Consider the following 26,174-nt stretch of genomic DNA (forward strand, 5'->3'; position numbering starts at 1 on the left):
GTGCTCGGTTGGCAGTCAGATGAGTAAACGTCGTTGCCTCATCTACTCCTCTTTTTACACTGTTTCTCTGAATTCCTGCAACTCGTTAGCGAATGAAAAACTCCACGGTCACTGACTTCCTCCAAAACAACCAAAAAGGAAAATAAGGGACTGAGAACAATGTTGCAATCCATTTAGAGGTCATCTGCAAAAGCAAGTAGACCTAAATGTAGATCTGACAGCAGCTCTGTGTTTGGCAGAGCAACACACTTCACCTTTTGAGTGATGTGGGGTAAGTGGCTCTCATTGGGCTGAGAGCCAGGCCATTCCATTCCTTTGACTTACTGATATGCAGCATTCCTCCCTTATGCTTAGTGCCCTTTGATCTTCCTCTAAGATCACTAATGAGCAATTTGTGGTCAGATTGACCTGCTCTAATTGGCCATGAGAGGCTTGGTGCTTTGTTTTAGTTTGCTCAGTCCTTTAAAGTGGCTTCTTCGCAACAAAAGCTCCGTTTACTCAACTTCTGTGTGTCATAAAAATCACATTAAATGACAATACCAGCACTTTTTGAAGTTTTTTTTTATTTGTCTAGGTTGTACCATTTCGTTTCCTTCCTTTCAAATGGTGTCTGTACAGCCTGCAGAGTTTTCTACTGTCAGAGATGCCATTTGCTGCAATGAATTCTTATGCGTTTTAACAAGACGAAGAACCTACGGCCACCGTAGCAGCTCTTTTAACTGTACGTGTGGCTCTGTTAAGCTGGGCAAACACTGCTCACACTGAACATAAGCATGGAACCTTCGGATGGTTTTGTGCATTGACAATTCCAATAAAGTTTATTCAGACAAGATGACTGCATCCTTTAAAAATGTTTACAAAAATTGAGAAAGGCAGCATTACTTTGTGAAGTTCTACTATGAACGCACTATAAGAAGAAAAGAAGGATGATATGGAACCACAGATGTCTGGAAGATGCAGACAGTATGGTGTTCAGTTTTATCACTGCACAGTCTTAGTCAAGACTACATGAGCCACAACAGTTTGATTGATCTTTTGACAGCAGTGACATGGGAAGTCGGGCAATGGAAATGCTCAAACTGCAAGACAAGTGACTAAAAATTTGTAACCATTTACTCAGGCGACGTGAATCCCCTAAAAACTGCACGTCAAATTGACAGTGGATCTGGTAGAAATTAGGCCTGAAATTAGTCAGGGGAAGGCCAATAAAAACAGGGTTAAAATCAGTCTTAATCTGAACAGTGTCTGTGGGGCCAGCAGGTTTAGGTGCTTTGAGCTAAATGTGATAGCAGCACGCTCACAATGCGATGCTAACATGCTGATTTTTAAAAGGAGTAATGTTTACCATATTCCCCATCTTACTTCAGCGTGTTAGCTTACTCATGTTTTCTGGTAAGCACTCAACACAAAGTAGCTTAGACCGATGGAAATGTAAATAGTTGTGCAGGTATCTAGTCATTAACCAAAATAAAATTTTGACCTGATGGGGGTGCTAGATGAAAAGTCAGTAGATCCACAAAGTTTTTCATCCAACGGTTGTTGAGAAATTTCAGTGCGGCCCGCTCGATGGACCAGCTGATCAGCACTGCCATCCCTAAATTTGAGTTCATATCAGTGTACGCATTATGTTATCCCCTGCTTACTATCACTCACCAAATACCCAGAGGAAAAAAACGCAAGCTTGTGCCAGGAAATAATCCCTCAAGAACGTGTCACCTTACAAATTTTGTTCGGAGTATCTTTGTCAGCTGGAACAGCAGTTGATTCCAAGTTAGGTTAACATTTCAAGGGTGCCAAAAAATTCAAATTAATGAGGCAGGTGTCTGGAAAAAATTTGGTATGAGAAAAATCAGCTTTATCATGAGTTCCTGTTGTTCTTCATCATATTTCCTTTGCTGGGCAAGCTCAGAGAAAGAGAATGCAAGAGCTCTTATGATTAAGTAGGTTGCATTACTGAGTAGTGAGGTAGGACATGCGTTTATCCTTAAGGGTATGGACGGGGTCGTCGTGAGCTGCCATGTGTTAAATCTGACAAGCCCCGAGAGGAAAACCTGCTCTAAACAAAAACAAGAGCTTGACTCATCAAACCACCTTTCTTTCCTTTCATATATTGAAAATCCTGCAGTTGTGTCAAGGTACGGAAACACGAGTAAGAGGTACAAGTCTGTGTCATTAGACTATAAGCTTTCATGGTTCAGTGGGTAGAGGAAGGGTTGAGCAGAGAGCAGAGGCCACTAAGTATGTCTCCTAGGCTTGAATTCCCAAATGTTGACACAGGTCTACGTAATGGACTACAATGTTCCCTTTGAATGCTGTTGAGTGGGCCTAAAATGTCTTAGAGCAGGTCAAAGGGAAGTACGTTAAATTATATCTTTTCTTTTGTTATGCGGTGGAACCAATAAAAGGTTAAAGTAAAACCCGACTCCTGAGATCTTTGTCTTTCCCTCCACCTTTAATCTTTATTGAACAATGTGTATATATAACAAAAAGTTCATTTGTTTTCTGCAGTTTGGACTGAGTTGAAAAAGTCTGGGAATACAGTGAATTTAGATCCTCTATAGTCAATTTATTCTGATTCGTAATTTTCTCTTTTTCCCACATCTTGAGATGGTTCTGTCAAGTTTTTGTGAATTTGCCATTTTATGTTATCACGTTATTATTCTTATGATATGTTCATTTTTCAGGTAAAAAAACAGTTTACTACAACAACTGCTGTTGTTGGCATACAGCATGTAAATCTACGTATGCACATGCAAACATATCTGGGCATATCCATGCTGTCCATGCATATGTATGTATGGTCCACTTCATTTAGTTTTTATACATTTGATTCTTATGTCTGCTAAACTGCATATAATTCTAAAAGGTACCATGTATGCTCATAAAATCAAATGGCATGAATGTACTTATGTTAATGCTAACATCAGCATGCTAACATGCCTGCAATGACAATGCTAACATGCTGATGTTTAGCAGATGTGAAGTTTACTGTGTTCACCATCTTAGTTTAGCATGTTAACATCCTAACATTTGCTGATTAGCACCAAACATAAAGTGTAGCTGATGATAATAGGAATGGCTTTTGAAGTGTTTTGTCATAATCAGTGTAAGTGTTAGACAAACTGAATTTTTTTCCCCAATGATGGTGCTAGATGAAAAGATATGAGATTACCAGAGTTATTAGTATTTATCCTCTGGGGAATGTGGAGATTTGTACCAATTTTCACGAAAATCCGTCTGACAGCTGCTGAAATATTTCAGTCTGGACCAAATTGGTGGACAAACTGACCATCCGACATTGCCATCCACAGAGTCATGCTGCTAGCATGGCTAAAAAGGCATGACATCCAGTTGTCCTGGGTCCCTGTTGTGATGAAATTAGTTATTTCTGTCGGATTGCAATGGAAATCACTGCGGCCAATAGGTCACATTTCACTTTTCAGAGGTGGAGTGGACCTGGCTCCAAAGGTCAGCTGTCAGAAAGCCTTTATCCTGCCAAACCAACTGGTGGCCTGTTTGAACATGACTGACTGCAGTGGACTAGACCATGACTTGCACTGCATGTATGCTGAAGACAGAGGCCGTAACAGTGAATAGAAAGAACTGATCTTAGTTTTTCTTTTTTTTGTTGTTGCAAAATCTCATAGTTTGAGGAGACATGATGTGATTCACTTACATTTTTACAGCAGCATCCTCAGTATCCAGTGCTAAATTACAAACTAAATGTCTCTCACTTTGTTCATGATAAGATGTTATTAACTCTTCAGAGAATGCTGCATATTGTACCCAAACACTGACTACAGATAATGAAATTAAAAGAAAAGCAAATACCACTGTTATGTGCAAAAGTCTGCTTTAACAAAAGAGTGGAAGCTGGATAATTCAGTTTCCCAGCAGTAAAGTAAGGGAGAGGTATAAATAACTGCTTCCAAATATAGATGAGCATTTGAACTTCCTCTTAAATTCCTGCCATGAGTTGCTATCATCATAGCCATTTTGCCTCTGTAAAAACCCTCCGCAGATTAAAAGGCCACGCTTGTCCCCCATGAGGTCCTTGTCACTCTGCACATCCGTGCAACTGTGCCCAGCATCTGTCTTCCCTGTCATATTAAAGTAAACTGACGCTTTGGCAACACCTCAAAATAAAAATGATGGTAGCGGGGAAAAAAAAACAGAAAAAGTGAGAACAGAGAGGAGCCTAGACGTGGCCCCGGCTGCACTCCACTGCTGAAATAATTAGCCCCTGGTTGATGCGGACTCCTTATGGGACTCCACCGTGACATGTTCAAATGAGTATTGGCAGTGTGCGACAACAGCTGTGGGCCTCCTACAGGGAGCTGCTGTACCGTGCAGCGCCTTTCCCATCCAGCGTGACACAAACACTTTAAAGCCTGAAGAGCAGGAGCAGCGGCCTTGAGCTTGTTTTACAGCTAGAAGAAGACTTTAACGTAAACAACTGTAAAATCTGACATCTGAACTTTTTATGTGAGATGTTTCAGGCAGTGAGGTGCTACTGACTCTCCACACCACAAACACGTACACACAGACACACAGACACACACACACACATCCTTCTACACCCAAATCCATGAGTCTGTGGCACAGATGGGAGCACCACCCAAGGGGCTTAGACACGAGGAGGGGGGCACCAGGCATTATTCAGACCCATCTTGCAGTGGAAATGCATGTTGCAACCACACCCATGTCAATTACAATAAACCATGCTCTTTGTGGAATTCCCACTGTACCCATGGCACCAATTTGGCAACCCCTGGTGGGAGGGCGCGGGACTGGCAACCCACCGAATCCAAGACAGGGACTACCACACCCAAAGATATCTTTTTAGGCATCACTTCTGCACAGTAATTGCACTTTTTAAATGGTGAATCAGGTTACTTTCGACAATGCACGTGTCATTTGTAGCAACTATTTTCAGCCTGAAAACATGATAATATAGATATTTTTAGTTTTATTACTAATAATAATATTTTAATTGGATATTTGGTATCACTTGATGGAACAAAGCCTTCAGAACAGACAGCACTGAGGGTGTACAAACGGTTGCTCAATAGTCCCTCCTTGTGGTCACAAAATATAGCAAATATAAAACCAACAGACTACAAGCTTAAATGCAATCTTTATTAGAATCTTTATTGCAATATGTATGTATCTTTATTGAAACAATTATAAATATAGATGAATATAATTGATTGACATAAAAATGGCACAGGAAATTTATCATTTCAGGTCCAAAATATATCATAAATAGACATACTTGATCTGAAAGCAAAAGTGCAAAACCACAAACAGTCAGATATGTTAAAGAATGATGGCAATCCTCATATGCAGGAAGAAATGTAGTGTGTGATGGTCACTTTCAATGCTAGAAGTAATCTATTAGACATTAGGGAACAACATTAAAGTGTAAGGCAAGTGCAAGTAGAGGGGACATGTGTGAGCTACTGGTGCCTGCGTGTGCAGATGCTTTGGGTGGCAGGGAGGGTTCAGCCCTCCGTGTTAGTTTTTCACAGGCGTGCTGTTTCCCTTCACCGTCTTCTTCAGGTGGTGGTAGTTGGGCAGAATCTTCATGAGGAAGTCGAGCTGCAGAGTCTGAAGCTGCAAGATAAAAATCCAGCCCCTGGTCACACAAGCCAGCACACACGGGCAACAAAACTTTGTGACTCACAGGCATAAACAAGCGTCAGCGGAGAACTGACCTGTGGCTTTTCATTCTGCACACGCCTGATGCAGTCTGAACCGTACACAACCGTGTTCTCTGGCACGACCTCACATGTATTGACCTGGCAGCACGCGCCGATGATGCAGCCACTGGTCAGAATCACATTTCTCCCGAGATCAGCTGGGGATTTGATATTAGAAAAAATGGAAAGGAAGGTTGGGCAATATGGAGATATACACTCTGAGGTGATATAAACTGATCAGCTGTCAGAGGTTTCACCATACTGTGTGTACTGAATCTATCCTCTTTCATATCTGTGGGTAATTTGGACCATTGTATGCAATGTTTGCAAGTCAGTGAGCAGGACAGCTTCATTGCATTATTGTATTTTTACATCATTTTTGCATAAATTCGATGATGTACCTTCATTTGTCAGGTATTAAATTAACTCAGTTAGCCAATAACAACCATTACTGTTTGGTTATTTATCAGTCAACAGTTTCTCAAACTGACTTTCCAGAACATCTACTAAATCATGATACACTGTATGTCAATACTGAAATATAAAATTACATATACAATGATAGAAGATTTGACCCATGCTGGACACGCCTACCAGAATACGGTAAGTGATTATAGTACTTACCCTTGGACTCGATCACATTATTGTCTCCAATTTTCAGAGCTTGAGAGACTGTGGCAGAATCATTAAGGATTGAAATTTGTAAATTAGCAATATGAAATAATTCATATTCACTGCAGTTTATAGCCTGATTGACAGAGGATCTCTGAGGCTAATACTGATATTGATGTAAGAGTAGAGTTACAAAAATAAGACCCTTACTTTTTTTTTTTAGTTTTTAGTTTTTAGTTTTTTAAGAAATGTGATCAGTGTATGTACTGAGTGGGACAGTTTAGAGTTGAAAAATAATCTTCTCAGTGCCCTCTGGTGGACAAGCTATGTGATGGCAACACTGTTTCTAAATGACCTGATCTTTGGTGTTTCTGCAGGGACTTTCTTTTTCTTATCGGCCCACATAAATTCAAATACAGCGATATTTGTGATATGTCTGCGCTAATCTAATATCAGCTACTGTCTTTTGAATTGCAAAGGATACCACATCCAACTTCGAAGACATTATCGGTCCCGATAGTCATGGTCTTTGGCTCAACTCCCTCTGTGTCTGGCATTATGTTCTCTGGATAACTACAAAAAGGACACATAAGATTAAGATACAATAAAGTGACACTGTAATGATCACACAGGGAACTTGGAATGAGAATGGTGACACACACACTACCTACCTGTTAATAATAAGTGCCTGCTCCTCTATTAGATTCCCCTCTCCAATGATAATAGGCCCGGCCTCTGCTATGATCCTTGCTTTGGGGTGGACAACTGTTCTAGAACCTGGAAAAATGTAAAAAATAAAGTTGTACAGTTTTGTACAGTGTCTTCTCTTGTGTCACAGGAGCATGCAGAAGCTTGATCTTAAAAGGTGTCTAAAAATGGCGCTTATGGTGAAATTAAAGTTCTCACCAATGGTCACATCTCCTCTTATTTCGCTTTCAACACACACAACAGCCCCAGCTGCGATTTTAGCACTGCAAGAACAGACAGAAATGATGTGAAATACTCAAATCAGTGATGCACTGCAAACAGAGAGAAACTCAACATTACCGGCAGGATAACCGGCAGATGATACTCTACCAGTCCGCGATTCATCATCGCAGGGCTGCTGCAGTGTCAGTGGTTACAGCGTCTCGATAATCAACGCCTTCACGACTTATAGCCTAAATATGGGTGTCGCCATCAGTGATTTTGCAGGATTATCAAAAGATGACACAACAATGTTTTAAATTCTTGACTCCATCGTTCTGAAAAACTGACCCGCAAAAATATCAAATTTAACGCTGATCAAATGTAATTATGTACCTTTTCTGTGCCATTATTTGCTTGCTGGCGTCTGACATCCTTGTGATGAAGAATTAATTTATCGACAATTGATTATGAACCCTAGTTCACAGTCAGAACTCTGGTTTGATTGCGTTTGTCTGAGAACACCAGCCTGAAACTTTACTGCCCTCTGCTGTAATTTACACAGTATGTTAACTGAACTGTTTTTGGTACTTGTCTCGGTACAGACCCTTAATATTCATTAATCATAAATACATAAATACATAAAACAAATTCTAATGTTAATTTTTTTAGACATTTATAAACGACAACAATGGTTAAAAGAGTTTTCTATTGAGTTTTTAATTTCACTTTACCAATTACCATTACCAGTCTCTCATTTATATTCCTTTTCAGTACTAAAAGTCTTCTGTTAATATTTAAGCTGCCTGCCAAGCATTAACCTAATTATATAGAAAAAAAACTAATTAAATTAAAATTAATCGATACACTGCGTCTCAAATAAGCTTTCAATACCTATAGACATTTTTTAAGTCCCCATTTCCTGCGACTTGTCTTATAGACTCTTAGAGGAGTGCAAAGTATTCTTAAAAGAGTTCATCCTTTTTCTCTTTTTTTTTTTTTTTTTTTGGCAATTTAATAGCAACACACCAAATTACATTGACCAAATTTAGCTGCTATACAGTGTTGATAGACATCTCTCATGGCAGTACCACCGTGTGTCCTGCAGGGGGCAACAACTACCAATGAATGGAAGCAGATTCAGCCATAGAATAAGCCAGGAAAATCATGGAAAATCATGCCACCGTAATATCCCTCTAGAGGCTAGAGCTTTTTTTTTTTCTTATAGAAATTGTCGAACGACCCGTAATTGGCACCTTAAAGGGGATTGAAAGAAATTCTTTCTCTGATGTCTTAATGATGGTGATACCGGTGGCTCCTACTCCGGCTGCATGAATCTCGTTTTAAATTAAACAGTCCTCTAACCAGTGCATCATCTCCTAAATGGGATTTGAATCCTGACGAGTCAGCCAGACTTCACTATATCAAAATCGGAAATTACATATCCCTTCAGAATAAATCTGAGGCTGTGTTTTTGGACAAATGAAAAACATGCCAAAAAAAAAAAAAAAAATCATATTCCTAGTTCCCCACTACCACTCAGTGCGGATGGATACTAATACCAATGTCAGTAATTCGTTTAATTTTAGGTTTAAGTGGGAGCAGGAACCGTGGAAGACCCATTTCGGGCTCCAAAGGATGACACCTTGGAAGCAGCAAAGTCCTCCTCTTTAATTCTCAATTTTAAAATACTTCACTGAGTCCACTTAGGCGAGGCTAGACTGGCACAAGTGTACCCTAATGATGCCGACAACTGTGAAACATTCTCCCAAATTTTAATACATAAACGCACTGGGTTTGCAAAGTTCTGAGTGTTCTTGTTTATTTTATTTTTTTTTACGACTTTTATTTTTAAATTAGCTGCCGGAAGAAGCGAGGGTCATTCTGTCTGACTTGACAGCGGCGAGTTTTGAAGGGGAGCGACCCGTCTCATCGACTCCTCGGACGTAAAGTGAGCAGCGGACGGGAGCACCTGAATCCCGCGTATCTGAATTAGAACCGTAGCCTGTTTGAGTACTAGTTGAGGTACATTAGACGACTTTAAAAAAAAAATAAAAAATACCTTGAATGTACTCTTAATATGTTGATTAAAAAAAATAATTCTCGCTTGCATAAAACATTGGATTATTTTTTTTTTTCCTGATTGGAAGTGAAGAAGTGTAGCTAGCTCGCACAGCGGCGGTCGAAGACTCGTGCGTTTAGCTTGTTTGAACTTTGTATAAATATGTAACTGGGACAAATGAGATTGTGACATGGAGCAGTCGGCTACTCTCGACATAGACACGCTGAAGGTAAGTTTACACCCATTAAAAAAAAAAAAAAAAAAAGTGCCTATTTGATATCATTTGAGTCGAAACAGTCAAGTTTATCGGGGGTGTGGATAACAGTTTGGCACGGACATCACGTCTAGCAAACGAGAAAGTGAGTTTTAACCTTGGACAGACGTGTGGACACTTGACGTGGCTATTTATTTGAGCTAGATGTCGTGTTGATTTATTCAGCAGCCCAAACTCAAATTCTTCTCTGCAACAGGTGCCCCCACTGCTTCATTTGTTCCATTAAAAAATCCCAGCTAATTAAAGATGAATGGAAACTGTCTGCTCACTGTTTCAGTCTTGCAGTGGTAGAATTTCTCTCTCCAGGCAGGAATATGATGATTAATAACCACTGACCGACTCTGAAACACCCCAGGAGGCCTGCCTGGAGTTCTGTATCTCCCTCTTGCGCTATACCTCATATTCTATGCATTCTCCTGTTGAAGAATCACAGTAATGTGACAGCCTATGAATATTCTGCCTGCATGGTTTCTCATTATCATTCCAGTCTAGTAGGGGGAGGCAGTAACCTCTGGGTACAGTATACGCATCTCGGCTCTGTGCTGCAGTGCAAAAAGCAGCTCGGTGTCAGAAACCCACACAGCAGAGCTACTGTTTGGCAGGGCACTTAAGTCCATCCATTGGCTCGCCGCACACGCACGCGCGCACACACACACACACACACACACACACAAAAACACACACACATACACACACAAACAAACAAACAGACACACACAGCTCTGGGCTTAGTGGTTGGGTCAGGCTTATCAGTCAAGAAATCACTCCTGATCACACTGGCTCTGAGCAGATCCAGCACTTCCCACTCAGACAAACTTGTCACTTTCAGCTAATTTTGTCACATTTAATGGGAGTTCTGTTTTTGTTTTTGTTTTTTAATCATAGGAAGGTGAGTTTAAAGTGTGAGAATCCACTATCTTCTCTAATTAAACAGCAGCTTTGTTAAGGATGCTTTGTGACAGTAGTTTTCTTGATAATGCTGTGTTCAGGCTGGCATTTCCCCCGAGCCTTTCGACTGATGAATGCAAATGACTCCTATGGGGTGCTGTCCAAAATGGCCCTGTTGGCTCTCTATGGATTTGCTAGGGATTAGCGAGAAAAGCTAGTGCTCTGTGGAGAAGTGTGTCTGTTTACATCAGCAGTTTGTCATCTGCTCCCCCTGCCAGAGCCTTCATCAATGCTTAGGAGCGAACTTACAGGGCTGCAAACATCTGAGACCTAACAAAACCAGCTCTCGACATTAATAAATGATGCAGAAAGTTCAGAGGTTCAGAAAGCCAGTGTGGTTTGTTGCACGCTTTTGTGTTGCAAAGGTGCAAATATTTACATGAAAGTGTCCTCAGACGCAGCGCTGCATGTAACAGCAAAAGGAAACTCCTTCTCAAATCTCCCTTCAAACACCCTGTGATGTTCAGTCTTGTTGGCTTCAGCCTTGAGTGCTCTGATAGAACAGCGACGACCTTTCGTTGTGCCAGACTTATTGAAGATTTTTGCACCCTACCGGTCTCACACTTACAGTGGAGTTACCTTGTTGCTTTCAGCTGAAGGAAGTGCACTGCCATCCATCCATAAAGAAAGGGCAACCACACTGCAAAAGATGAAGCCATTGACAAGCTTCATCGATACTGTAACTCCACCAGAGATGATGGAGCCACAAAAATCGGATTTCACATCTAAGTGGAGCAACTATTGACAGCGGCACCCTCACCCCCATGCTTGATTGTCTTATCAAAAAAATGTGAAATGGTTACATCAATGCGTTGAGTTGCACATTTGAGAAATATAATTGGCTTTTCCCAGTTACAGTCGTGTATTCAGACTTCTCTGTCTTTTTGATTGGGCTTTTTGTCAAACTAAAAAGCCAACAGAACCTAAATAAATAGGTGCTTTAATACTGTGTGTCAGACTTGTAGCATGATTGTGTCCATTCGTTTTCCATGCTGCTGCCTCAGCGATTGTGCAGTGTTCATATGCAGGATGGATGAGTACAAGCTTTACAGTCATTAGTGCATCTCAGATATTTTCTTACCTCCAGCTGAGGCGGCTCTGTGGGACTCCTGTGGCACTGCGGAGTGAGAGAGCGCTTACCGATTTGCTGATTAATATTATCAAGCATTAATAACGTCTGCATTTTGCGGCCTCTGCAGCATGTCACTGTTTGATCAAAACAGCATGTTGAATATCACCCTGTACACTAATTGGTGAAGACGAGGCATAGTGGCGGTGGGTAGGGACTGCTGGGTAATTGCTTGCTTTGGCTGAATCCAGCTGTACTCGTCTGTAGTCAAAGCTCTGAGGACCCCCACCCCCAAAGCAAAAAGGAAAGTGACACAGTCACATCTGAGCACAAACTAAAGAGGGATTGATGAAATATATTCAAAGATCAATATGGTCATGCAACAAATACACAAGGACCTTTCCAGCTCAGTGCATGATCTACAGAGAGAGCAGTTTTTATAGCTTATTGTTCCTTAGAGAAGCAAGTTGCTGCGTAGGTGTGTAGTTTCTATTAACAGAAACTACATTTAATCAGGACTGTAGGTGGGAAACCATCTGTAGCATTGAGTAGATTTCAGGCCCATCTGTTCCTGATAGTCCATTGATATCGGTCTTAAGATACAAGAAACAGGGTGACAGGGTGATAGACGACTCACTTGGTTCTTTTTTCTTTTTTTTTTTTGCTCAGGAATTCAACTTTTTAGCTTTTTCCACCCGGTTTTGAATGTTTTTGAGTTGGACTTATTTGCAAAGGAACGTCATTGGGCTGGACTTACCTAATATTTTTACTTGTGATCGCTTAATATAAAGCCAACTTGCTTCCTTCCACTGTTTCATTTCCTACTTTCTGGTTTCAGAGGTCATTGGTTTTTGTAGTTCTTCTCAGTTTTACTATATAGAATTCTTAGCATTTTTTTTAAAATGCAACATGAGTAAATATATGGAAGGTCAGCAAGAGATTTTTACTTCAGTTTATCAGGCCACAGACAGCTGCACCACAGTTACCAACTTTAAGTGTCCACCTGTCCCTGCAGTGACCTTTAACTGACCACTGCTCCTATTTTCTAATGATTATAAGGACTGTTTCCCTAGTTGCTGCATTAAAAGTGCAAAATTATTAATTGTACAGTTTTGGAGTGGATATTCCTGAAATGTAATTTTTCAGTACCTGCACTGCTTTATAAGGCTTTTGCATATTAAGAGGTAATTGTCAGGCCTGATACAGCTGACATAAACTGATAAATGGGATTCAGCATAGTGTGACAGGCCTGCACAGCTTGCTTTGTAATCAGTATTTTGTTTCTTAAAAGTCAAAGTAGTTTCTCACAGCCACTGCAGTTTGACATCTCGATCAGTCCAGTCCAGCGTGTTTGTGAGAGTCAGCTGTGACCAGCATGCTGAAATGACAGATTGACAAAAAACCAGCCACTATGCACTCCTCCCTTTGCTCTGCGAATAACCGAGCTTTAGGAGGCATGACTCGACCGGGTAATATATGCATTAAAACTCTTGCAAAGAAATCACAGGATCCACTAGCGTTGGGAACAGTGGGTTGCCATAGAAATTACAAGTGGTGAAGTTTCCCATAGCAACAGTGGATTGAAAATAGACTGAATCCGTCTAGCAGTGGCATGGCTGTAGGCTAATAGGTTTTAAACTGTTTTTTTTTTTCTTCGGGGAGTAGCATTTGAATGTTTTTAAGTATTTAGTGTCTCTTAGATTCCAGTTAAGTGTAAGGATGTTTGAAGTTATTTTGAAGACGATCTTTTGTGCTCATTAGAAGCTCCATTTATGGTTTTACCTTATGTTTTGTGTAAGCCTCGCTCCTATGTTGCAGAAAGTTGCAGTTGTGAAAATGTCTCATGTGACACTGCATAAAGAGTTTATAGTCAGCCTCTGTGTAAGCAGCTCTCATAATGCTCTTGTCCCTCAGCTGTATCGTTGGTTAAATTGGAATCACTGACATTTCTAGGCCAGTGACATGGGTCATTTGTATTTGCTGCAAAGTCGCAGCATCCATTTGTTAGACATCTGCCACCATTTGCAGATGTGACCTAAACTGTTCATCCAAGGAAACAGTCACTTAAAGAGTGGATTAAGTTGTGAGGCAGTGATAAAGCAGTGGAAGACTGTTGTTCAGTTTAAAGATTATCCAGTTACTCAGGCTCTTTCAAACCATGGTGTCAATAATGGGAATGATTTGAAAAAAAAGGCTTCAGGGCACAGTCAAACATTATGTTTTGGTGGATTTGTAAAAATTTTAGAAGACTGAGATTTCATATAATAGGCCACTAAAATATTTGACCAAAATTTGTTGAAAATATTTAGCAAATATTGTAGAGTTTTGATTATATTCCTTTTGGTAGGTTGTCACAGTGATTATAATAATTATTTTCAACATCAGTTAATCTATTTTTTTCGATCGTATGAATAATTGTTTTGTCTATAAAATTTAGAAAATAGTGAAAAAAGCCTGTTAACCTCCAGAACCAGAGATGACACATTACAGTTCAATTTGCAGACTGGGTATTTGTTGTTGTTGTTGAATGACTGACAAAGTCAATTAATCAACTTAACATTCCAGCTCTATTATGGATTTGCAAGGATAAGTCATGTAATCAATTAATCAATGGAAAATGAATCACCCACTAATGTGATAATGGACAAATAATTTAAGTTATTTTTCAAGCAAAAATGTCAAACATTGGTTGGTTCTGCATTTCTAAAACATGTAAATCTGCTGCTTTTCTTTGTTGTTCTTTGTTTTAACATTTGTAACATTTGATGATGTCACCTTGGGCTCTAGGATAGCGTGTTTTTCAGTTTTCTGACTGATTAATGGATAAATTGAGAATATAAACAGCAGATTAATAAATTATGAAAACAATCAGGAGTTGTAGCCTCAAAGTAAAGCCTTCTGCATTTGCTATGTGTCTGTAAATGCCAGTGTTTCAGTGAATTCCTGGACAGCCTGAAGGACATACGCCTTTTCTGGCACCAGCCTTTTACCAGCTGATACACCACCCAGTGCCTGATACACACAGTTAGACAATTTTACAAAACTGGGTTCAGTGTCTGTGGTTTTATAATCACTAAAATGTTTCAACTGAAGGCCCCGGAGAGAAAGAGAGAGAGAGAGAGAGTGAGTGATTTATTGCAACAATAATAAATACCCTCACAGGCTGTGATTCTGTGTCCTGGCTGTTAATTAAACCTTGGTCAAGTAATTTAGTTCCTCTTTGGAAAAGTCTTTTGCTTGCTGAGCTAAAGAGTCTTTCCTTGCTCTGCTACGGTTAATGAGAGCCTCTCATGAAAACATACAATCTAATGATACCTCCCATCAGTGTCCTATGCTAATGGCATGCTGAGTGTAACTAAAGCATGTGGCACATGTATTCTGACTTAAGTTTGCATGCATTACACTTCTGGGGTCCCTCTGGGGAGAACGGTCCACAGGTGTGTCAATTATGGATATGTATTTCATGCAGTTAAAGCATTTCATACTGGCATGATAAATTAATGGTTGGTCCTGTGGAAGTATTCAAAACTTGTGAAAAAATGTTTTACATAATATGACATGATAAAACATTCTGCTTCTGCTTGACATTTAATCTTGGTTTGTGCAAGCCGGCACTTTCCTTTATTCATTATCTATGCAAGAGAGTGGGATGACAGGCCGCCTCGGTGTGAAGTCATCCCAACAACAGCTGAGGAGAAAAGTTCAGAGCTCAGCCAGCCCCGCAGTGTGTGATGGGGAGTTTCACACTGTCAGCTCACGGTCACGATTGGCTGGAGAACAGCAACTGCTCGCCCTCGCCTGGGCAACCCTACTGGACAAACATCCTGCTCTCTGATCTCAGATCAGAGCTTGCATGTAGCAGCTTCCCAGCGGCTGGCAGGCACCAGAGTGGAGAACGTTTTCTGGCATCTCATAATTCACCTCCTGATTTATGTGAAGACTGCTGTGGCAAACCTCTCCATCAATTTCACATCTTCTGCTGGACAAAAGTCCATAAAGCCTCCTTAGTGCGCAAGGCATGTAAAATATTTTCCTGTGACAGGCTGATGGGCAGTAACATTATAATGATCTCAGCCAAAGGGGAACAGTAAACCGGTCGGCTGCAGGAAGCTGTCACTCATGGTGACTTCATTATAAAAACAGGGATCCAGCTTCATAAAATGTCAACAAGAAATTAACATTGAAAACAAAGGTGTGACATGTTACTAAAACCATTGAAATGATTTTTCATTGTCAAGTACATAAATACAACCAGAAATGTCAAGCACCTTGCTTTCCAGAGGTGCAACTTCCGTTAATCATTTTAATTAGTTCATAAGTATTTAGATTTAGCAGCAGTTTTCTGTTTATTGACTTGACTTAGGAAAATGAAAATTGGTTGCTTTTCCATTTCTGGGCCACTAATTCCCACAACTGATCTCTAAGTTGTAATCAATGAATCTATACCGATGATTCCTCTTTCCTGCAATGGAATGAAACAGAATAGGCATTCTGATTTGGTGTCTCTTAATAAAATAAATTCTCCCAAATGACCTAGTCTTTTATTGCACACAGCTTGATGGATTACTCTGATACTCGTTCAGTTTCTTAAAGTATGCAGGCCTGGTGTCCCCAGGTACGTCATCACAAAATTTACAAAATAAAAACTTTCTGTTGTCTGCAATCTGCAACGCTTATTTGGAATTTTTATTTCCTAGTGTATTACAGATTGAAATCCCCCTCGCAATCCATTTAATGCCAAGCATGGATGTTTCAGGATGTGACCATCTTACATTCATGGTGTGCTTTCACCTTTTGTATTTTATGTAGTATCACCAGTTTTAAAAGTTGTAAAATAAGAGAGGGAAGCCTCAACTCAGTGTCATTTTTAGTGGTGCTTTCAAGGTATTATCCACTGACAATGTGTGATTGCTTCTGTGAAATGAATATATCCTCGACAGCCAGCTAACATAAAGTTTGTTTTCCAGATTACCCAGGAGCAGTTTATCCTTGCATCCCAGTCCCTTCACCTCCAGCGACCAGGCTGTGAGACTGTCTACCCAGTGGGTCTGTACGGCTGGAGGAAAAGATGCCTCTATTTCTTCCTGCTGCTGCTGCTGGTCACCATGATAGTTAACCTGGCCCTCACTGTCTGGATTATAAAAGTCATGAATTTCTCAGTGGTGAGTACAGCACTACATTGTCCAAAATGAGACTGGGTCAGATGATCAACCATCTGAAACCCCAGATATTTAATTTGGAATTATATAGAACAGAAAAAAGCAGTAAATCCAAACATTTTTGAAGCATGGAGCCAGTTAATGTTTGGCATCTTTGCTTGATAAATGACTCAAACAATTAATCAGTTATCAAAATTACTACAAAAAGGCATGATGCTAGACTTCTGCAGTTACACTAAATGTTTTAAAATACAAAAACGAATATATATAAAATATGATTTCTTCCTCATTCTTTCTTTCTGACCTTAATAAAAAGCTTGAGTGGAAGAATTTATTCATGCAGGCACCATCTCTCATGTTGTGTGTTTTATCTGGATTTGATAAAGAATTAGAAAAGACTTGGCAGCAGGACCAGTTGACACAGAATGTGTTAATCTCGGACGAAAGCCAAACAGACAGATGCTGCAAGCTCCTGTGACATTTTCAGGGACAATGCACACAATTTACCATTTTGTCAACAAACTCCCAATGGCAGCATCTTCTGTCTGTTACGGATGCGTCCCCTGACTATTGCTATCACTCCTCTACTCCTTTGCCTCCCACCAATCTGTGTCATGAGTAAAAGACCTTATCAGTGCTGTTGGTGTTGCTTCAGAAAATGTACTTCACCCCACTTGTGATGCTTATGAGGAAGATGGCAAAACTACAAACCAAACAAATTCAAAGAGTGGAAAAAAAACTAAGTGTGCTGTCATGTCAAAAAAAGAATAGGTTAACAGGTTTCCATAAAGATAGAAGACTCACAAGAGACAGAAAAGACAAAGTCTTTGCAGTAGAGGACAAGATATCCTGTCAGTTTTTGTCTGCCTGTTAAGAACAATTGGGTAACCTTGGATTTTGTCTCTGGCGCTACACTTTTCTATTACACCTCACAAACCAAAGTCTGCCTATTGTCATTTTTCCACCTCAAAAACATTGCCTGCATCTGTTCATTTCCTTCTTTAACTGATGCTGAGGGGGCCCAGCCAGGCCTTCAGCACGTCATGACTGGACTGTTGTAACACCATCCTGTTTGTTCTGTCTTCCACCTACTCGTCTGACTGACTGCAGCATGTACTCAACTCTTCCCACCCACTAGATTGCCTCAACTTCAGCACAGGAGTGACTATTACGTCTGGCTGCTGACATACAAAGAGCTCCATGCGGCCCCACCCAGCTCTACCACTCCTCTGACTTTGTAATCCTGTCTGTCCCCAGTCCTGGCTCTCTACCATGTATGATGGAGCTCTCTCCACTGCACTCTGACTCTGTAATTTACTGTCTCCATCCATTTGTGCTGCTACCACAAGACACATCCCTCTGGGCCCATCTACACATCATCACAAAGCTGCCCTCAAACTTCGCTTTGCTCATTGTGGTGTGGCAAGGCATAACCTTATCCAATTTCTACAAAATTGTAGCAACTGGTCCTAAAACAGGTCCGAAATAAATGTGATGTGAAAAATATGCCGTAAAGCTTCAGAATCATGCCTCATTTTATACAGTCATAGCAATTTTACAATCTCTTTAATGTGATGTATATTCTGTTGAAACAGGATGTCAAGGGATCAACTTAAATGTTAACCAAGGGGCTATTATTTACGAGAGAGGCAACCTGATCTGAAAGGCAGGATTGTTGTGACAGTAGTAATGGCATTTATTGGTTGAACTTTTTAGTTACACACACTAATGCAGCAAGAGGTCCTCCACAAAAGATACACTGTTTTAAAGAAAATAATTCATTGTAATTATGAGGTAATCTACTGCAGAAAACAGACTGCAATAAAACCTTAATAAAAGTCAACACAGACTTGATGCTCACCATGATGCATACACAACTTTCAAGAGCCTGCTAGCTGGTTTTCATGCTACACACAAATAAATGAAAACTAATTGTTCCCTGGACCAGTAGTTAAAACTAATCTGCAGCCTGTACTCAAAAACAAGACTAGGACAAAACCTAGTATATGGCTGGACCGTGTATGGTCAATGTGCAAAATTGAGGACATAGTTGAAAACTGTTGTGGGACCACTGTAAACCACTACTTTCAATGGACAGTAGCTAAAGCCTTCTGGAAAACTCGCAAAATGTCGCTAGATGACGTAATGCGCTAATTAGCATATTCATGATGTCATTGTGTCGTATTTGCATTCTACCTAGTGACTGCCAATTATAGCCCTTCATCTGTTTACTTCCCTCCTACTCTGTGTTCACACAAAAAAGTTTAATAAAGCTGAATTCACAATAAAGCTGTTTTTATTTACATGTTTTTCTTTATCTATTGTTATATAACGGAAGTTTAAAATAGTGACTGAAACGTGGCCCATTAAGACTACATGTTAACCAGCAGTAACTTCCAAGCCATTTCCAAGCTGCTGCTCTGCACTGCTAAAATCCAGAATTTTTTTTTTTTTTTTTTAAATAACTGCAACGTCATCTGACAAAATCACAAAACACATGAGTTAAAGACAATGGCTGTGCTGTGATTGAGCTATATGTATTTGTAAAATCATCACTCAGATAGTTAGTAGCTCATTCACGTTTGTGTCAGCTGTCGTGCGGTTATTTGAAGGAGATGCATAGAGAGGTGTGCTTGTGGAGGTAAAGCCCAACCGTGCACTCACGGGGCAATACTAGCGACTCTCTTCTACCAAAAGTGGCTAAGGTTTGTCCAAAAAGTTGCTAGATTTGTCGTAAGTGTTTTTAAAAAAAAAAAAAGTTGTTAAAAGGGGTCTGAAAAGTGGGTAAATCTAGCGACAAAGGTACTAAGTAGGCGACACTGCCTGTAATCGCAAAATGTAAATGTAATAGAAAACTGTTCGCATCAATTCATTTTGAAAAAGCAACTGCCAATTTGGAAACTCCAACATTCAGTCAGTGAGTGACAGACATTCCCGTTTATAGGCCTGGCCTTGCTGTTGTGGTCCAGCCAAAAATGTCAAGTACATATGATTCTTTGTTAAGGAGCTAAAAACTGAAAACATTGGTATTGTCCTTTAAGGCTGGCTTCTGCAAGGCTATTTAGTTAGGTTATTGATAGATATAGTTTGGGATGCGCCAATCCAACTTTGTCTTTCCAAATACCAGTTCCGAAACGTCAACTCGAGGTATTTATCGGGACCAAGTAAAGATCTGATATCTATCTGTAAATCCCTCTGAGAGCCTGAAAAACACATGAAAGAAAATTGGGGCAACTACAACCACCCCCATCACTAATAATAGTCATTATAGTAATGTTCACATTGGTATAAACCAACTCAAGTAAATCTGTATGACCATCTCGTTCTTTCTTTAATCATTTTTATTAATCTCTCCAACATTCACATCCACAGCTGCCACATTAGCCTGGCTCTCCTCAGTCTGCCACCCACTGCAGCCTGTCATCCTGACACAGCTGAGCGTCTGTGGCATTGTCACCTCGATGTCATGTCCTACTTCTTCCCTGTCACTCACCATTGGTGCCTATCCAGCAGCAGCTCCTGCTCTGCCTAATGCAACACAGCAAAAGCAAAATTACATTTTTTTAATGCTTCTGGGAGGCTATAATCCTTAGAATTAAATCAGGAGAATCAACACTGCTCATCACTGACGATCATGATTATGTTTCAGGATGGAATGGGAAACCTCCATTTGAACCAGGATGGGATTCGCCTGGAGGGAATTTCCGAGTTTCTCCTGCCTCTCTATGTGAATGAGATCCAGTCCAGAAGGGTAAGTTTCTCCCTTTGCTCCTCACACCAACTTCCAGTTGCCTGTTGATCAGTATCCTGAGGCACTGATGAACTAGCAATAACTATCATCGACTGAAATGCATGGGAAAAGCTCTCACAGAGAAGAATCTCTCGAAAGTTGCAGGCAAACTGGTATTGATCCCTCAGTTTTGAGGAAGTTGTGATCAATTCATTAACAACAAAGGCCAACTTCCCTCTGAGCTCTAACTTGATGATGCTTTGATGTTACTTTATATTTGTGCCTGGATAGGAGAGATTAAACTCTTTGTCTCTGTCCGGTTCTCCTCATTTCCTGTCATTCCCCAACAGTGCACTATCAGGGCCTCCCATCAGCAGGAAATGGGTAATAGGCTGCCTCTCGGCTCTTCTCAGGCCACATGCAACCCTACAGGAGATTACAGATGATTACAGAGGGGCCAGAGTCCCCCTGCTGGATTTCCAATCAAACCCACGCGATAAATTCCCCTCTTCCAATTCTTCCCTCCCCTTTCTCTTCTTTGATGTTCAGTTGATTAACCAACACAGCTCCAGTGCGAAGTTGATCCAAATATCCTTCTCCCATACAAATCACTGATGCTCGGTTGGATCATCCCCTTTTTCAGTGATTAGGCATGGTGCAGAAAGCAATTTCAAGCACTGGAAGCTGGGATTCCATGTAAATTTGATTTTTGAGGGATGTCGATGGAGGAAGTGACTCGATAGTGGGTATAATTTTCCACAGCGGATTGAGAAACAACTTGGAATTGCCCATTCTTGCTCTTTGATGTTCTAGTTGGAGCTAAATGTTGATTTTAAATATAACACAGTAGCAAAAACCTCAAGGCCCAAGCAGACACACAAGCCAAACACTGGACAAAGCAAATATTTCATCCCCCGGTGCAATGCCACCTGCAGACATTTTTACTGTCTTGTTTTACAGACAGGCTGTGCAGTGGCCCCCTTATCTACCGGCACCAGAGATATTTGTAGGACAAAAATCTCTGTGGGTCACTCAATATTTCTCACCTGAGGAAATATGTCAAGCACTGAGAGCGCAGGGATTATGGTTATCCAATGAGTTTACACCACAGTGCACAGTGCTGTTCTTTAGTCAGATAACCACCATTGATCAATAAGCCATTACCACAAACATCAGTGAGCTATGTAGTGCACCAGAGATATCTTAAAGTTAAGTATAGTATGTTTTTTTTTAATGTTCAGAGTCCAAGCTGCTATGAAGGAAGGTAGCTGAACTCAAAGTAGTTTTCGTTTTATTTCTCATGGATCCATCAGCGCTTTGAATCTTCATCAATGACTGAGCCGTAATCTGTGAATACAAAGTGGAAATAGCACCCGCAGTGTTTTTTGGCAGTAGCTCCGATAGCTGGCAGCAAGTAACAGGCTAAGTAGCCCCTGAAATCAGCCCTTTCAGTAGCATGTTATGAAATCATAGCTGTTAACTTTGCAAATACAGTTTACATTGGTTCCAGTCCATGCCAGACACTGTTAAATGTTTCCCCTGTGGCCAAACATTATCTGAATGGGCATTTCTGTTGATGTAATCCATATTTTTTTGACGTATTCGTAATTTGCAGTCATTCTGTATTACAAACGACTGTATTGCTGTTGTATGTGGTCATACTTCAGTATTATCAGTTCAGTTCAGTTCAGTCGTTTTCCATCTTCATATATCCCTGCACTGGCAATTGCATGCAGCTGCTTGTCACCCAGGTCCACAAATACACCCATAATAAATGAGAAGAAAGCAAAGACAGTGTTATTCACTAAGCCAGAAGCTTAAAAGCTGTATGTGATGGTAATAAATAGGTAAATAAATAAGTATAAATATCCAAAAATATCTAAAAAAAGAAAAAGCACAAAGTAATTAAGTCACACAGTGAAATCTTATTGTACTGATTTGGATATATTGAGTTACCATTTTCACAATTCTGTTGTCTAAATGAATGATTCCGAACAAATTTTATTAAATTTATATAAATGTTGTCTTGTTTAATATGTGTAACGAATTTAGACTCATTTAATGCGTAACATTAAACAGTAGCATTGAACATCAATTTTATTATTATTATTCTGTGATTTTTGCAAATGTTTGTCCTATCATGATCGGAGCTGTGTATTGCTTGACATTTTCCTACACAAGTGGAAGAACAATAGCAAAGTTTTGTTACTGACAAAAACATTATGCTTGATATTGATTAAAAATGTGTTTAATATATATAATATATCAAAATGAATCAAATGACTACTTTTATTTGAAAGTAGTTGCAACAAACCCTCATATAATAATCCCCTAACTCTGCAGTTGCTCCCACCTCTAGAGAGCTTTTTAGGGTCTTTCAGCTCATGGTTTTGGTTTTCCTGCTCTCAGCTTTACTGTTTTGAGTCACTCTCACATCTCCGATCAGCTTCGTTCCAGCTTCTCCTGGCAGATGTTTTTAAAGAGAAGGCTTTAAAACCCCCTGTACACTACCTACCCATCACTAAAGAGCAGACAGAACAGGTGAACATAATTGAGCATTTAGCAGTTTAAGAGCCAGCTACTGTATTTCCCTTGGGAGTTGGAGGAGACCAAAAAGAGACTTAAAAACAAAGTGAATATTGGACTTACACTTGCTAGGTGTGCAGAAACACAACTCTAAATTAATGTAATGTTACTCCATGTCTCTGTTTACTGCTAACAGTTCAACATGGATTTTCAAAGGTAATAATATGTAAAAGTTGTTTACAGCTTGTTGCGCTACCCCCAAGTGGCCAAAAAAATGGCCAAATAAATGCAGGTCTAACGCTGAGATTTTTAAACATATCTTTCCTCAGACCCCTTTTCCATTGAACCAAATAGTAGTATCTGAATCCAGGCCATCACAACTGCCTCTCCAAACTTCTGATTTGGTAACAGTGTGCATCTGGCAGGTGGAATTTCAAGTGTAGAACTGATTTCAAACAATTAAAAATTAGAGCCCCATTCTTTCTTTCACATCTGAAATTATAGGTATTGTGTGGCACTCCTTGTTTGAAGGTTCATGTTTAAATTGGACTGCTGTCTCTCAATATTGTGATTGTTTTCATACGTGTGATTAATGCTGGCCTCTTTTAGCTGCAGCTTTCCATTATACCTGTGCTGAGCTTTTGTCAAAGCTGACAGGTAGATGGATGAAATATTCTGTATATTTTTTCTCACCCTGGGGGCTCCCCCCATGCATACCTATCAATCGATCATTCTATCAATCTATCCATCCATCCACCTGTCAGCTTTCGAAGACAGCTCAGCACAGGTACCTTTGAATTATGGCAAAAAGAGGTCAGTTTGAGGACCATAATAAAGATTACACAGGATGACCTTAATATCAAATCTTTGAAATCCAGTTTGCACATAAAATTTAAAGGATATGGTTGCCACACAACAGCTCCAATTACACCTGTGAAAGCCACAACACTACTATCATTTCAGGCATATGAAATCAGTTTGACACTTAAAATTTCACCCATCTGGAAACTACAAAGTGACTGTAATTTCAGGCTTTTTGAAATCTGTGTGACACTTGAAATTATGAATGCGGAACATTGCATTCATAATTTTAAGTGTTTGTGGAAACCAAATGTTTGAGCAGGCATTTCTTACCCTTGTCACTTTCGTCATGCAGAAATTTCAACAGGGTGAATCAAATAATGCTTGTTCAACAAGTCAACACCATATTTGTCATATGTTGTTTGTGATTCTTTAATTTTGCTGTTTCAGTCATCGGGAGAACTTTTTGGTTTCTGGCAATGCTGGAGTAATTGCTGTTTTTTGGTTAAAATTGTTAAATTGCAAGCTTCAGACAGTCACACGTTTATGTCAAAGTTGATATGTTACTACAATGCTACTGTTCAGTTTTCTTGTTTTTTAGTTCATGAACCTTTCTAGTTTTTAAATTTTGATTGTTCTAGAAAGTTTTATCTCAGTATTTTTACGTCTTTTTGACAAGAATATATGTGAAACCATTAAAACTTTGCTTCTGTTTTGGTAAGGAGTTTCAAAATCTGTGTACATTTTTTATTGCAAGACATATTCCATCTTGTTGAGCTTATGCATTTTTTAGATTCCTGTTATATTTTCTGCACTTGAAAGGAATACACAAAGAGGACATGTTTTGGGTTTAGTGGTTTGTCTTGGAATAGCTCTTCTTTTTCAAAATCATTAGGGTAATACTGTCTGCTGCTGTTTTAAGGACAACAGAGGTCAAAACATTTGATGAGCAGCAGTGACATATTTTTAGCAGAGTGGTCAGTCCACTAGGCTTTGTATTTTGGTGTTTTGTAAATTGATGTATTTCAGTAAATTTAATTTATGAGCCTTTGAGATGCCAGAATTTTATTCATGTTAAGAACTAGAGGAGCGGATTTCACAAAGTAGTTCTGCTTGAACGTGCTCAGAGAAAAAAATCAACTGCTCGATTGTTTAGCCTGCAGCCTTGGCCTTTGATTCGCTTGCACTTGGTTAAAGCCCACTGATGCAAACAGTAGGTGGACAAAGAGAAGCATAAGGTCTGAGATGTACAGTAGCTATGATTTCTGCATCTCTAGGTGTCCATTTGTAGAATAATTTAGCTTGACATTTTTTTTTTCTTCAAAGCCCTTTTTAGCTTTGACTTCTAGTAATATTGCTCAATTTCACCCGATTAGTGACGACACTGCCTCTGGATATGTGAGCAGTTACAGTCTGTTGTTGTATTTTATTAAAAAAAAAAAAAAAAAAACAACATACAAAAGCTTACCTAAATTGTTACTGTCTGAAAACAATGTGGTATGAAGCAACACAGTGCCCAGATACAGTTCTGCTCTTCAGACTGTTGGCTCTCGTTATCGTCTCGGGGGACCCTGACTCATCTATAAATATCATCAGATGCAGGTGTATCTTTATTGGAGTGAAACTCCTCTCTCACTAAGTCTAAACTGCTTGCTCTGGATAAGCATGACAGAGGTTATTGTAAGCAGAAATTCTGAATTGAAGTCTGCAGATGAGGGCTGAAACCCTCAACGGTGTTTAACTCCAATAACACTGGTATTTAAAAATCAAAGCTTTTTAGAAGAAACTGCAGTAGCAGCAGCGCCTTAAAGATCTGAACATCCTTCTCAAACTGAGTTTGCAAGAAACAATTTAATTTGGGCAACAGTATTAAACTGAAATACAGGGGCCTGTTATTATGAAAAATATTAAATATGCCTGAAAACATGTTCCAAAACAGCCTGTATCTTGCATGCATAAAGCCTGCCTGCAAGATTTGATATTTGAATGAGGAAATTAAGACATAATAAGCGTACCTTTTTAACTTGTGACTTGTTTTTGTCATTACATTTACTTGTTCAGCTCAGAATGCAGATTAGCTCCTGGCACAACAATCAAATATAATTAAAATTTAAATATATTTATGCAAATATTCAGTTAGGATTACAGTTAAAACCCTGAGCAGTGTGCTCAATTTATGCTTTAAAGGTCTGCATTTTCTTTTACCCTCGCTCAGAGAAAGACTAGCATCATGTGAGGTTTCTTTGTTTCTTCGAAGTAGTGTGCCGCACTCTTGCTTTCAGCTGTGATATTAGTCATTGTATGCAGGAAAGCATCCTTTGCCTTACAGCAGCCATGGTAATTTTTCAGTCTGATGGGGCCCAGTGTACCTACAACAACAAGCTC

General features: G+C 39.7%; 2 protein-coding genes across 2 annotated transcripts in view; one reads left to right on the plus strand and one right to left on the minus strand.

Annotated features, from left to right (window-relative positions):
* Positions 1-5,169: 5,169 nt before the first annotated feature.
* dctn6 (dynactin subunit 6) lies at positions 5,170-7,735 on the minus strand. The gene is made up of 7 exons (XM_040141165.1): positions 7,617-7,735; positions 7,221-7,285; positions 6,986-7,091; positions 6,799-6,887; positions 6,327-6,374; positions 5,718-5,860; positions 5,170-5,616 (listed from the first exon to the last, which is right to left on the minus strand). The coding sequence occupies exons 1-7, from the start codon at positions 7,652-7,654 to the stop codon at positions 5,518-5,520; spliced, it is 588 nt and encodes a 195-aa protein (XP_039997099.1). The 5' UTR covers positions 7,655-7,735; the 3' UTR covers positions 5,170-5,517.
* Positions 7,736-9,110: 1,375 nt separating this feature from the next.
* The window catches only part of LOC120797725 (zeta-sarcoglycan-like), a 33,307-nt gene continuing 16,243 nt past the window's right edge, over positions 9,111-26,174 (plus strand). The window contains exons 1-3 of the mRNA XM_040141572.1: positions 9,111-9,511; positions 16,541-16,735; positions 20,382-20,483. Of these exons, the coding sequence (XP_039997506.1) occupies positions 9,473-9,511; positions 16,541-16,735; positions 20,382-20,483 (336 nt within the window). The 5' untranslated portion in view covers positions 9,111-9,472. The remainder of the gene's footprint in view (positions 9,512-16,540; positions 16,736-20,381; positions 20,484-26,174) is intronic.

The sequence above is a fragment of the Xiphias gladius genome, chromosome 12 (assembly GCF_016859285.1).
Source record: "Xiphias gladius isolate SHS-SW01 ecotype Sanya breed wild chromosome 12, ASM1685928v1, whole genome shotgun sequence".
NCBI lineage: Eukaryota > Metazoa > Chordata > Actinopteri > Istiophoriformes > Xiphiidae > Xiphias > Xiphias gladius.

What these genes read in the sequence shown, in the direction of transcription:
- dctn6 (XM_040141165.1), bottom strand. Translation starts at nt 7,654, where the DNA reads ATGTCAGACGCCAGCAAGCAAATAATGGCACAGAAAAG. An exon ending in CAAATAATGGCACAGAAAAG is followed by an intron (nt 7,286 to 7,616) that starts GTACATAATTAC and finishes CTGTTCTTGCAG; the next exon opens with TGCTAAAATCGCAGCTGGGG. An exon ending in AAGAGGAGATGTGACCATTG is followed by an intron (nt 7,092 to 7,220) that starts GTGAGAACTTTA and finishes ACATTTTTCCAG; the next exon opens with GTTCTAGAACAGTTGTCCAC.